Source organism: Diabrotica virgifera, chromosome 1 (genome assembly GCF_917563875.1).
Source record: "Diabrotica virgifera virgifera chromosome 1, PGI_DIABVI_V3a".
NCBI classification, from domain to species: domain Eukaryota; kingdom Metazoa; phylum Arthropoda; class Insecta; order Coleoptera; family Chrysomelidae; genus Diabrotica; species Diabrotica virgifera.
The window spans coordinates 37,319,398-37,334,237 of record NC_065443.1 but is presented as its reverse complement, the minus strand read 5'-3'; the positions used below and the strand labels follow the sequence as shown (position 1 = coordinate 37,334,237).

The 14,840-nt window shown below is 33.8% G+C and overlaps 1 protein-coding gene across 4 annotated transcripts in view; it reads right to left on the bottom strand.

The window, feature by feature from the left end:
* LOC114335880 (ras-associated and pleckstrin homology domains-containing protein 1-like) overlaps positions 1-14,840 on the bottom strand; it is a 398,332-nt gene that overhangs the window by 21,153 nt on the left and 362,339 nt on the right. For all 4 annotated transcript variants that reach the window (XM_028286171.2, XM_050649553.1, XM_050649492.1 and 1 more), the window contains exons 3-5: positions 11,736-11,977; positions 8,755-8,989; positions 2,118-2,571 (exon numbers count right to left, since the gene is read on the bottom strand). In XM_028286171.2, the coding sequence (XP_028141972.1) occupies positions 2,118-2,571; positions 8,755-8,989; positions 11,736-11,977 (931 nt within the window). The remainder of the gene's footprint in view (positions 1-2,117; positions 2,572-8,754; positions 8,990-11,735; positions 11,978-14,840) is intronic.

Sequence of the window (14,840 nt, the reverse complement as noted above, 5' to 3'; positions counted from 1 at the left end):
TAAGAGGATGGGTACGTATTTTCGCCTGCAATGCTGTTCAAATGGAGATTCATTTTTTTCGAATCCTAAGAAAACTAATAAGTATTTTTGAAAAATATAAACGCAGAATGAAAGATCACGTTATTAGCGAGGGCCCAAAGTCCCTGAGAACTTCTATAATGTTTATTTTAATAAGTTACAGGGGTGAAAAACTAAGAGAAAATTTAGTGTGATATTTAATTTAAAATATCTCATTCAAAATAAACTTTTTATTTATTCTAAGGGACTTTCGGCCTCGGTAATAATATAGTCTTTCATTCTGCGTTTAAATTTTTCAAAAATATTTACTGGTTTTTTCAGGATTCAAAAAAAATGAACACAATGTCCGTGGTAATATTTCCAAATCTATCTTTGTTATACAACGCACTCAGTCGAATAGAATATTGTCAGTCGGACAGTGACAATCAGTGACAATTTTAAATATTTGACATGGCATCGGGAATATTTTGAGTTCTTGATTAAATAATATTGATATATAGTGTATTTGATAAATAATTGATTTAAGACGTGAACTTAATGAAAAGTTATTTATTGTGTATTATTTGTGGAAGATCCAAGCAGAGAATACATGAGGATAATATATTCTGTGATCCAAGTATTTTGTTGTTAAAGATGTTCAAAATTGTAAGCGTTCCATAGTAACAATATATTATTAAAAAATCACTTAAACACTTTTTTTCTTTTCTCGACTGAGTATTAGTTTTTGTTGTACATATAAATTATTACAATCACTGAATACATAGTTAGTGAAAAAATTATCACATTTATTAAGTGAATTAATAATTTGCAATTATAAAAATAACAGTTATCCAAGAACATTCAAAAGCCATCTCTTTAAATTAATGATGACATTTTCAAGTAGAATGACATTCTAGTAATGTTTACATATCCATACCAGTGTGAATTTTACTACACGCAATTTGCCGTGTAAAGACAGAAAAAGTAGGGATACCCGTAAAATATTTGCGAATTATGTACCGATGGCCTTAATAGCTTAACGGTGTCTAGTCGGACAAACTTTGATGTACGGGAACACTGGAACAGGGGAAGTTTTAATTGTGGAACAGGTTACAGGCTTCGAACGTCATCATCATCATCAATGGCGTTACAACTCTTCGTGAGTCTTTGCCATCTTTACTATTGCCTTTCATGTCGGTCCTGTGCCACTAATTCCCATTATCGCACTCCCATTTTCTCTAGATCTTCTTTGACTGTATCTTTCCACCGTTTTCTAGCCGAACGTCAGACTACGAAAACGTCCCATGTATTTTGTCGGACAAAACTTCCAATTGATTTGTTACCTTTTCATTAAACTCTCATGCAAAAATCAGACTACTGTTTATCACCAACATAATTCTTGTCATTAGACATGTTCTACGTGTCAGACTTAAAACGCCCAACATATTTGTCGCATAAACATTTTTTCATATATTATTAAAAGTTTGTTATTGAATAAACTTAAAAACAACCTGCTAGCTTTCACAATCATAAATCACGTTCTACAATTAAAACTTCCCCTTTTCCAATGTTCCCATACATCAAAGTTTGTCTGACTAGACACCGTTAAGCTCTTAACAAATTTTCAACTTGCTATTGATAAACTTTTTTTGGTACGCGGGATCCAGGTCTATTAGGTGTGTCCATTTATTTCTGTTTGTTTTTATTGCATCCATTCGTGAACAGCGGTTCACTTGATGTCCTTTGATGTCATCAGTCCATCTAATTTGAGAACTGTCTCTACTTTTCTTATTTGCTCTGGACGGCCATTCAACAGTTGTCTTTCATCCTATGTAAGGTGTCCAATTTCATTTTAAGATTTTTGTTTCTTAATCATCCACTGTATACAATAGTCACTGATACGGTAGCACCCGGTTAATAGGTTTGTCCTTGTCCTCCTTCGTGGGTTGAACTGAAAACAGGACAATCTAATTCTTGCACCAAGCTGACGATATAGGGGATAGCCTTACTGAAAGGACGAAGCCTTCTATAGAATTTCTTCTAGGAATTATGAATAAAAACTAGTTAGTGGTGTTAGTTTAAAAATAAAATGTCTTTCAATATAATTACTTTAATCTTACCTTGGATGTTTAACAGCGAAACAAAAATCAGTCGGAGCCTTATATTTTTTCTTCCAACCCAACCCATAATAAATATGATTGTTGTCAAAAGTTGCTAAACATACGAGATCCTTAGCCGATTTAACCTTATCCTTCGGATAATAGTATAAACCTGATGCTCTTAGCACAAAATGGTGTTTCTTCCACCCTTTCTTTGAATCGGCCTTGAGATAAAGCGGTCCTTCAACTTCTGGAGGATTGTTTGAAGAAAAATACTCTTCTAAAAGCATATTTCTTGAGTGTTCATCGAAATCTTGATTTTCTTTTTTGTCTGAAGGTGACAAAAGGAACCTTTCGGGCTGTAGAAATAGTTTAATTTTATCTTCTCTTTCTACAAAGTAAATTTTGTTCTTCGAATCCCGGGTCCATAGCAGAAGGTTATCTACTAATAGTTCGTGGTCTTCATAAAATCTCTCTAAAACGTAAATAAGTATTAATAATATAGACGTATGCCAATACATGAAAAATAAAAAGGCAAGATTTGTTCGAGCAAACTGTTCCCCTCGGAAATAAATTCAAGTAGGTATACAGTCATGATTAACAGCAAACATTAACAGCAAACTCCTTGTGAAAACTAAGAACCGATATAAAGACCCGAACACTAAAACAAGACTGAATCAGAAGACAATCCAACTACGAACTCCTCTTACACTAAAAGAACTCCACCACAGTATGAACAGGTTAAAAAATGGGAAAGCTACAGGAGTGGACTATATAATCAGTGAACAAATAAAGCATCTAATCTAAGCCAAGGAGCAAAAAAAAGATCTTGCAAGTCTATAATACGTGCTGTAAAGCCTGCGCAGTTCCAAAATCATTGAGAAGATCTAAAGTAAATAGCCTTGTTAAAACCAGGAAAAGACTCAAAAAATCCCAGCACATACAGACCTATTTCCCTATTGTGTCACTTTTTCAAATTATATGAGAGACTCACTCTGGCCAGAAAGAAAAAAAAATGTCGACAAGAACCTCATTCCACACCAAGGAGGATTCAGACCCGGCAAATCTTGCACCAGTCAAGTCCACGCACTAACAGAACACTTTGAAGAGAGCTTCGAATAAAACATAACAGGTGCTGCTTTCGTAGATTTGAGAGGAGCCTAGACCAGTAAGGCACAAGCCTTTGCTCTCCAAATTGTATGACACTCTCAATGACCACCATCTGGTTAAGTTCGTATATTCCTTACTGCACAAAATACGTTTTGGAGGGCAAAGTAAATAGGTAGAGAGTTCAAAAGAACGGCCTCCCGCAGGTAAGTGTTTTAGTAGCAATACTTTTCAATATATTATTGTGGATCAATCTATCAATCAAAGATAGAATAAAAATTTTATTTTTTAATATAACGCGGGCACATAAATTTGATACACCCTGTATATTGATTTGTAAATATTTATTAGAAGTTAGTTGTCACGCAAGGTGGTTTCTCCTTAATGAAGTTTTCCATGAAGAATTAAAAACATTTTTGTAAATAAAAAGTGAAGTGAAAGTTATTTAGGATTATAATTTTAAACCGATTGTTTTTTACGTAAAAGCATATGAATTTAAGATTCCAACATTTCAAAAATTAAATAGGAAGTATAAGTAATTTTGCGAATACCAAATTTGTTTGTTTAGCTGGGTTTATTAATGGTATCAAGAACAAAGCGATAAATATTTGTTTGAATTAGATTAATTTATATGGTAAAAGTTTCTTTTGGACAGTTATGCCCACAGAATTTAATTGATAAATTTACAGAACATTGCTTTTGATAATAAAGGTAATTGTATGTTTTTATTTATGATTTTTCTATTTATTTCCTTTTCCTATTTTATCCCGATAAGGATCAACTAAGAGATACTGAAACCACGGGAGAAGATAAGTATAACATAAGATAATTTAGACATTTTTTTATATTATAAAAAGGCACCCTGAGATTCTTTCTTAATTTTTATGTATGATTTGCGTTAATTAAATAATTGATCAAGTAAATAATAATTAATATAAAAGTAATAGAAAGCAGATCATAACAATATGTACCACCGATCAAACGACCAACCCACGCCTACTGAAACCAAGTACTTCCTCTGTGCTGACGAACTCGCAATATGTGCTAAAGGAAACAGTTCTGAAGAGGTTGAGGAAAAACTCAAAACTGCCTTAAAACACTGACGGAGTGCTACCTGCAGAATTCCCTGAGACCCAATCCTTCTAAAACTCGAGTCTGCGCCTTCCACCTTCGCGCAAAGGAAGCTAAACAAAAACTCCAAATGGCGTGGAATGGTAATACATTCGAACACATAGCCAACCTTGGTTGTAAATATCTTGGAGTAACTCTGGACCGGTCCCTCACCTACAAACACATTGCATAAAAACGACAGTGAAAGTAACAACTAGGAGCATACTCAGAAAGCGAACGGGAAGTAAATGAAGTGCATGTCCTATCGTCTTAAGAACTACACAGGCACTGTGTTTTTTAACTGCTGAATATGCGTGCTACGTTTGGGGCAGATCTGCCCACACCAAAGAAGTTGATACTGAGCTGAATGAGACATGCAGGATAGTAACGTGGTGAATGAAACCGACGCCACTATCAAATCTGCTGCAGATTGTGCAGAACTCTCAACACGCAGAAATGTTGCAGAGCATATAGAAATAATTAAAAAAACGCGGACGAGCAGCATGCCCTATACAGAGCTCTAACAGCACGAAAGCAACTAAAATCCAGGAAAGGCTTCCCTGGAACAGTGCAGGATGAACCGCCCAAGTATTTTTCTCTTCCCCAGATTCAATAGACCGGCCAATCTCTAGACTTTAAAACGAGGAACACTATGAATAGGATAAGAACGGGGTTAGCTCCAGTAAAAGCAAACATGGTAAGATGGGGGAAAATAGACCAAGATGATGTGAACTCTGACTGTGGAGAGATACAAAATATAGAACAATTTTTCCATGCAGAAACTGTTGTCATTGGTGTACCCTTGAAGATTTGTGACTCGCCAACAAAGATGAAACGGACGTAGCACAATATTGGGTCGAAATTCTATGAATTATATGGCCGGACAAAGTAAAGTAAAGTATTAAAAGCAAACGCCATTTATGGTAGGTGGACGAAATGACATATTTTCGCTTCGAACTATCGGACTCATCCAACGGCAGAGCAATCTGAAGCTCGGGCGTATTCAGTGGCATATCTGCGAGGTGTTAATTATTATGAAGTGTTAGGTATATCTGTAATTCAGATAGAATTGTGCCGTCATGATTTACTTAATGATTGCCTCAAAAATTGATCTTACCAATGACAGTAGACGTTACAATCAAGAAAAGCCATGAATATAAAACTGTTGCAATTAACAAACAATAAACATTAATAGGTGTAAAATATCTGCTTCCTAAACGATCTCTTCTGAGTACAGTAATTTCTTTCATATCCAGATTTTTATCTAGAAGTAGTTGTAGGACACGGTTATGTTTGTTCCGCCTATAGTAATTACTGATATGTCTTCTGTATATGTGATTTTTTTTTCCTTTAGATTTATTGTCAGTAATTTCTCTAGCGACATTTTTTCTAGGTCTGATATCCCTCTTACAGGCACGTAGCCAGGAAATGTGCTTGAGGGGGGTCCAAACACAACCCAAATTAAAAAAAAAATTATTGACAAATCCTTTATAAAAGGTATAAAATTTATTAAAATCCCTTTCTGGGCTACATCAATCACAGAATATTTTTGATATATAACATATCATCATCAATGTTAGAACTGGTTGATCACGATTTTATTAGCTTATGAGTTTTTCGAGATAACTCTGTCGAGTTTTTTAGTTTTATCGACTTTTGACTTTTTGATATCACCAGCGTCAAAGCGGCGAATTTAAAAAAAATGTAAAAATCAACATATTTATTATTCTTAAACAAAAAATAAGCATAAAACAAAAATATTTTGACAGCGTTACCTCAAGGAATGGCTAAAGAAAATATATACAAAATTCCAGGAGAGTTGGTCAAGTAGTTTTTGAGTTTCAATGTCTACAGCCTAAAAAAATCAGTTTTGAGAAAAACGCGTTTAAAGTATTGTCAACTTTTATTTTCAATTTCTTTTTTGTCTGTCAAATGGTAAAGTGATGCACACCGAAATATGTTTTTAAATCGCGGAGTAATTTACAAAAGAAAATAAGAACAGCTGTTGACCGTTTCTCACTACGTTCAGGCGCTTTGGCACGAACTTGCTATAAAACGAGTCGAAGGTAGGGAGGTAGTGAGATAGTGTTAAATAGCCCTAGATTCGATTCGATTTGCAGCAGGTTCGCGCCAGCACGCTTGAACGTAGTGAACAACGGTCAACAGCTGTTTTTATTTTCTTTTGTAAATTACTCCACGATTCAAAAATATATTAAGGTGTGCATCATTCTACGATTTGAAAGACAAAAAAGAAATTGAAAATAAAAGTTGACAATACTTTAAACTCGTTTTCCTCAAGACTCCTTTTTTCAAAGGCTGTAGACATTGTAGCTCAAAAACTACTTGACCGACCCACCTGGAATTTTGTATATATTTTCTTTAGACATTCTTTGAGGTAAAGCTGTCGAGATATTTTTTGTTGTATGCTTATTTTTTGTTTAACAATAATAAATATGTTAATTTTCACTCTTTTTTACAAAAAAATTCGTTGTTTTGAATTCTGAGTGGTATCAAAAAGTCAAAATTAGATAAAACTAAAAAAACTTGACAGCGTTACCTCGAGAAACTCACAATAAAAACTTTTTGAATTTTTGGTTAACCATGATTCAATGATAAGTTCTGATGTCCAACGCAAAATTCATTATATTTTGAGGTGTCTTTTAAAGCGGCAGGTAAAGAAAAATTCTTCTTTCAATAAAATGAACTGTTACTTTACTGCCGCAAATGAGAGCAAATGAATACAGTAATGAATGACTTTAGTAACGGTTGGCGATAAAATAATTTTCACCTCTGAGAAGGGGTGGCATCCATCCCCAGGGTAAAATCGCAAGTTGGCACCATGTCATTTTTATTTCTTGAGGTATCCTCTAACTACTCACTCATTTTCATCAAAATCGATGGAGGTTCAAGGAAATCGCAGGTGAAAACCTTCAGTGACTGTACTATCATATTTTTTAGTCATTGTTTTTACGTACTTTTTGTTTAATTTCCATTTATAGTCCTAGATCCGAATATAGGTCAATTTGCACCCATCTGCTTTCCGTATAAAACATTTTTTTTATTAAATTTCATGCATAGACAAATATTTCTAGCATGGGTTGCCTATCAAAATCGTGTCATAGCTATCCTTAAGGGGGAGCCGTAGGGGTTGAAATAAATATTTCAAGCACATTTTTTTTAAAGTATGATAGAACTATTCTATTTTTAAACCAAATATAATTAATAATTCATATTAAAAATCATAAAATAAAATTAAGTATAATTCATAGATTATTCAAGAAAAAATTCAAGGGAAAATATTGAAAAATAAACCAACGGTGGCAAATTTTTGAAGACACCTCAAAATATAATGAATTTTGCGGTGGACATCAGAACTCTTCATTAGATCATGGTAAAGAAAAAATTCAAAAAGATTTTATTAGCTTATGAGTTTTTCGAGGTAATAAACTCTGTCGAGTTTTTTTAGTTTTATCGACTTTTGACTTTTTGAAATCACTCAGAAGTCAAAACAGCGAATTTTTTTTGCAAAAAATGGTAAAAATCAACATATTATTTATTATTGTTAAACAAAAAATAAGACATCTATGAATTGTACTGAACATGCCTATTTAATTTAAAAATAAAATAATTCTACCAAACTTTAAAAAAAATGTGTTTGAAATATTGATTTCAACCCCTTCGGCCCCCCTTTAAGGATAGCTATGACACGATTTTGATAGACAACCCATGCTAGAAATATTTGTCTATGTATGAAATTTAATAAAAAAAATGTTTCATCCGGCAAGCAGATGGGTACATTTTGACCTCCTATTCGGATCTTAGACTATAATGGAGACACAAATTTTCTAGCAATTTTGCTTTTTCTGTAGAGGCAAATTCAGGTAAAAGAATTTGAAATTATAATAGAATTCTTTCGTTTTTGGTAAATCTGAGTGTTAAATTAGATATATTTATATTTAGATATATTGGATATTCTATTGGATAATAAGTTGATCCGTACACTGAATAAATACAGAAATAATCCTAATACAAAATAATAATAATAATTTCGTTCACTTTTTCACAAATCATAATAACAACTTGGGGATAAACTTGCTGCCTTGGTACCAAAACAGAGGCAGTTTTGGGAGGGGTCCGGACCCCATGGACCCCTCCCTTGGCTACGTGCCTGCCCTCTTAGTTTTCCCTTAGTTGCTACTATTATAAGTAGGTACATCATTTGGGCACTAAAGATGGCTTAAATAGTTTTCGTTGATACAGATCTCGTTATACCTCGTTTGGGTAAATAAATAAATAAAAGTAATATATTGTGTGAGATTGTCGGACAAGGGAAGACACGGGGAAGTGACAACCTACTGTTCATATATTAGATCAATGTCAGCTAATGCAAAGAAAACAGGATTGTATCTATAAAACGTTCGAATTATTATCCTGTACTTACCCATATACAAGTCAGGCAAATGTTCAACGATTGCCCATTTTGGTTCCATTTGGACGTGATTTTTATCTGCCAATAACCTAGTAACATAGGAACAAATCATTTTTTCATCTACTAGTAGTGACTTTGCCGAACCGTCTGTAGTAAACACTTTTAAAAACAACTTTTGAATATTGGCTTCTTTGATTTTCTCCATGGCCATCTTGATTTTTTCCGCTTTAAGTCTTGAAGCGTCATCCTAAAATTAAAAATAATTGTTAATAGAAAAGTATCGATTACACAAAAATATAATGGAAGTGTGAATATACATAGTAAAATGTATATTTTGTTGTTACTCTCTTAAAGTATATTAAAATAAATTAATCTTTGTACACAATGAACAAATACACATAATATACAAAATATAGTGCCACAAAAGTAAGAAGGGATACTTAAAAATGGTAACCGGGGTTGAGAAAAACGGGGAACTAATAGGAAGAGTTCCTATTGCCTAAAAAATTAAGGCATAAAAATCACATATTAAATAAAGTCTAAATCTATCATAGGTATAGTAAAAAAAAATCTATCATAGTTTGTAGTTTTTTCGCAAACGAAAACTTCTGGTTTCATGTTTCCCTACATATCCCTTAATGTTAAATCTGAATGTGGATATCAGTTTTTCTGTGTATCCTTTGCAGTTTTTGTTACATTAATACAAAATAAAAAATCCAAACTATTTTTTAAATTGCCTCGCATCAACTTTCAACCAAATAGCTATTGTGAAATTTTACCTATTTTGTTTTCAGAGTTCAGGTTACATTTGTATATCGTCCATTTGTTAGTTATTTTATTGCATTCATCATTATATTTTTATGAGTGGATGGAAATATTGGATCTAGTTTATTTAGTGCATTAATGTAATGCTTTTACATTTCGCTCGTCCGAAAGAAAAGTGTCACAACTCAAAAAACAACTTTTTTCGGGGGAGACAAAAATGGATTTTTTAGATCTTAATTTAACTGTCAGTTTTAAACGGTAATTGCTTAAATTTATGAATTAAAAAGGAATAATCTTAAATGCTTTTTTTGTAGCATTTTGTAACTTGTTACCTTTGACCTGAAGATGCTCTACATATTTTAAAGAGCGAAACCGGTCGTCGGAAGTTATAATAAAGATTGAGAGTAAGTCTGACTTTTACTTCATTTAAAAAGGAATAATATGAATAAGTGAATGTTTCTAATTGTGTAAGAATGAAAATAATAAAAAATATGATATCAGAACAGATGAAATAGAGAATGTGGAAAAATCCCCTTACGAACAATTCACACATCCACTATTTCGGGCTGGGAAAATTTTTTTGAATAGAATCAAAGATCCAAACACCAGTTCTTAGAAACGTGTTTCGCCCTCTTCAACCTCTCTGGGCTCATCAGTGAAGATGAGAGGTTGAATATCTTCAGACACATTCCAATCAAAAAACAACATTCGAGACCTAGACATAGCAGGAGCGTAAATCTACGCCAAATCTGACAATGACAGTCTCAAGTTTTAATTCCCTAATTACTTAAAGTAAAATAGATGTTTAAAAACAAAAGATGTAGATGTTTGAAACACACTCAGTGATAAAAAAATCCAAAGTTAATGGTTTAACGACCACTCGTACGAAATCAGAACAGATGAAATAGAGAATGTGGAAAAATCCCCTTACGAACAATTCACACATCCACTATTTCGGGCTGGGAAAAATTTTTTGAATAGAATCAAAGATCCAAACACTAGTTCTTAGAAATGTGTTTCGCCCTCTTCAACCTCTCTGGGCTCATCGTAGATTTACGCTCCTGCCATGTCTAGGTCTCTAATGTTGTTTTTTGATTGGAATGTGTCTGAAGATATTCAACCTCTCATCTTCACTGATGAGCCCAGAGAGGTTGAAGAGGGCGAAACACATTTCTAAGAACTGGTGTTTGGATCTTTGATTCTATTCAAAAAAAATTTTCCAGCCCGAAATAGTGGATGTGTGAATTGTTCGTAAGGGGATTTTTCCACATTCTCTATTTCATCTGTTCTGATTTCGTACGAGTGGTCGTTAAACCATTAACTTTCGATTTTTTGACCACTGAGTGCGTTTCAAAGATCTACATCTTTTGTTTTTAAAAAATATGATATCGGATTTAACAAAGAAAAAAGATCAACATTTTGAATTGTCACGTTTCTTTTAAAATATTGGTAATTTTCCGTCACATGCCGAAAAATACCTAGGACATGTTTTGAAATACAACGGTTTTCGCAATAAATAACGATACGTTCACTTTCAACGTCAGAGCATAACTAGAAAAGTGTCACAATAAAACAATGAAAAACGTTTGTTTTTCTATACTTCCACAAAATTTATTACAACTATGTTATTACTAGAGCTGTTTCGGCAAAGTGCCTTTCTCAAGTGATGCCGAAACAGCTCTAGTAATAACATAGTTGTAATAAATTTTGTGGAAGTATAGAAAAACAAACGTTTTTCATTGTTTTATTGTGAGATAAAATGAACTTCCATCAAGTAACGGTCGAATCCATCAATTATAGAAAAGTGTCAATATTCCGGAACAAAAATATTCATTTTACCTCCAAAAGAATAATACCACTAACGCCATCTTACGAAGTTGGAAGTAAACATCTATGTGACACTTTTCCTGGTAGTAGGTATAGGGTTTTTGGAGTAAATTTAACAAGATAATATTGGAGTTAGATATGTATTTTCTAAGTTGTGTCACTTTTCTTCCGATTCTTCCGATTAGAAAAAACAGAAAATAGGAAAATCCACAACAGAACAAATAGGGTTCTAACTGTTCTGTTGTGGAAGCTCACACTCTTGTCTTTTTTCCGTTCTCTAGTGTAACAAAAAAGATAATTCTTTGTGAAATGTCTCGTCTCAAAATAACCACAATAAAAGATCCAAAAGATCCAAGAATTTCCATAAGGAACTGACACTTTAATAACAGGAAACAACTTACCTGTTGTATATTTTGAAGCCTTAAAGTCTGTGGTTTGGCTCCGCTACCTCCACTGCTGGCAGATGATTCGCTGGACAACATAGAAACAGTATCACTGAAGGCAGAATCGTTATCTGGAGATTCGGTCCTGCCTGAATCATTTTTAAGGATTAGATTGTCTTCTGTGTCGATCTTTACGCGCGAGGCTTCTGATAGGGATCTACTGTGCGTTCTGTTTTCAAATTGTGACAATGATTGAGCATCTGAAATTATAAATATTTGCATTAAATAAGCACATAAATTTGCAAATGTATGCGGTATTTATTATAAAATGGGCATGCCATGATTTTCTGGCATTATTAAAGTTTACAAACCCAATTTGCCAATAGCATTGCCTTAACTCTAGTACGTGAAACACTTAGACTCTAGACTTTAGACGTCAATGTTGTCTTATTGACTAAGTATATTTTCATAATTGCATAGAAACGACCTTTTGTATGTATTTTAACTGGTAACACAAGGTTTGTTCCAACTCGATACAAAACCGTTCTTTAACGGTTCGTGAACCGCGCAGTAACGAAAAATGTGTTACTGCGCATAATTATTCGTTATTGCGCATGCGCGTAACGAGTCAAGAACAGTTTTGTATCGAGTTGGAACAAACCTACAGTTTTTTTGGCAGAATCTAAAGATGTATTAGTACTTTTACTTCACAGCAATCAAGTTAACCAAATGATATGCCCGAAATAATGTTTCATCTATTAGATGAAAATTTTCTTAGATTACTCTTCAAGAAAATAGTTAATATTTTTGATACAGTAAAGCTATCAAACAATTAATGAAAACATTGAAAATAACAACCGACAGTATTCATCTGTAAATACCTTTACAACATACAATATTGATCTGAGCTTCGTACTCCAGTATCTCTGGTATGATTTTTATAAACTATGTTTTTGGGTTAGGTTACCTCGTACCTCACACAGTAAAGAATTTGGACTACCAACTACCAGTAACTTCCGACATATAATCGTTTATTTATATCAAAGATTTAAAAATAAAACTCTTTCAGCAATTTTCAAACTGCTGTGGTGCGTACTTTTCTGTCAAACTAGTACAGTATTGAATGCTATGCTTTCAAATGTGAGAGATATAGACCATCTTTCATAACTACAATACCGGTAGGTACCGCCGACCAAAGAGCTTCAGGTTTTTCTGTTACAAATAAATTTAAAGGTGGTTTGAGGTTGGTACAGAATATTGAAGGCAGTACAACTCCTATTGTCCACTGTTTCCGTCGAGAGTTCTAGAAATAGAACTTGTCCTAGTCTCGAATCACGTCCTGTGGGATGTAGTAGTTGTGTGTGTTCTTGTTTGGATGTTCTGGGAGTCCTGTTTTAGGTGACTTTTGTCGCCAGGACTTGTTTGGACGTTGTAGATGATGACAGATTTTGATTCTAGTGTTATGCGTTGAGTATTCTACTCTCACGTCCCCAAAGGCTTTTGACTTCGAAATGCGAAGTGCGTTATGTAGCAAACAAGAGGGGGTAAACAGCGAGTTACTGGCGCCTTAAAACTGGAACCATGCCGGCAAAGGGGAAAAAGTCTCAACAAAATTCTGGTTCTCCAAGTTGAAGGTTGGAGCACCGGACTTGGGACTCGTTATCCGTTAAAAGTTTTTTTAGTGCAAAAAAATACCAAGCCTCGGAGCAGGGTTGCACCTCGTATAAAATGATCCCAGCAAGGGGATTAATGTGCAGGGTGTAAGTACCAAACATTTAGGGGCGAAGCTTAAGAATAGACAAGGTAGACATTGTCTACCCAAATAGAAAAATCCCCAGAATATTTTTAGAAATGTCTTTAAAAATAATTAATATTAGCCAAACATACTAAAATCCTGCACTATTATTACAGAAAAATTAAAACTAAACGGAACAAATTCTAAACCTTTAGGCCGATGTCAGATTATGCATTTTGACCGGATGCGTTTCCGCCGCATCCGGTCAAAACGCAAAGTGTGACAGATCGGTCCGGTTGCGTTGGAAACGGATGCGTTTTGAGTTATCAGTACGCGCTTACAAACTGCACCAGACTAAACGCATAGTGTGACAGGTCGGTCCGGTTGCGTTGGAAACGGATGCGTTTTATATATATTTAAAAATATATTTTGTGCCATAATGACTAAAAAACAATTGAAGTATGTACTTATATTACTACTTATATTAATATATACGTGGCGTATGTTGTCCACCACCGGAAACAACAAATAATAACCTGTAAATTACGATCTTCCCAGAACGCCAATTATAACGAAACTAAAACCAAATTGTAAAGTACATTCTAGTGATAGGTTAGAGAGATAAACAAGGTCAAAAATTAAATTTTTAAATATATTTGCAGTAGAATTCTTATATCTGGCGTACAAAATACGCCAGCGCGTGTAGTTAAAGGTTAATGTTTCTTTAGTTGTCTTGGTCGGACAGATGATTTAAGAGCGTTCAATATCAATAGATCTATTTTCTTAATTTTCTTTTTTAAATACTATATCATTATCATGGATTCAGTGATTTCGACCCGTCGTGTTTTTAAAAGAGAACCTATTTTCGGCGCTTAACTTAGAAGATAAAATTAAATTGAAAAATAGTCAAAAACGACCTAAATTAAGTTCATAACAAAAATATGGAAAAATTGTCTACAAAAAATTTTTCATCAAGCTTCGCCACTGCAAACATCAGCTATAGTCGTTTCGCTAAACTCAGACGCAACTGGCTAGATATTTTAGTCGATAATTTTTTTGTTCTTTGCCAATTTTGCAAAAATTGGCAAAATTACTAACTAGTTAGTGATTATTAACTATTTAGTAATTATTTTTTGCCAATTTTACTAAAATTGGCAAAATTACCGACTAAAATATCTAGAAAGTTGCGTCTGAGTTTAGCGAACAGACTTTATTTGAGACTCTTGGCAAATATGCGTAATGCCGGATACACACATGCGATATTCAGTAAATCACTATTCGGCGAATTATTCACTGAATAATTCACCGAACTACTCTGAAAATGTTTATTTGTATTGGGGAACAAGATATGTATACGTGACTACTCGGTGTTATTGATCTCCTTTGAT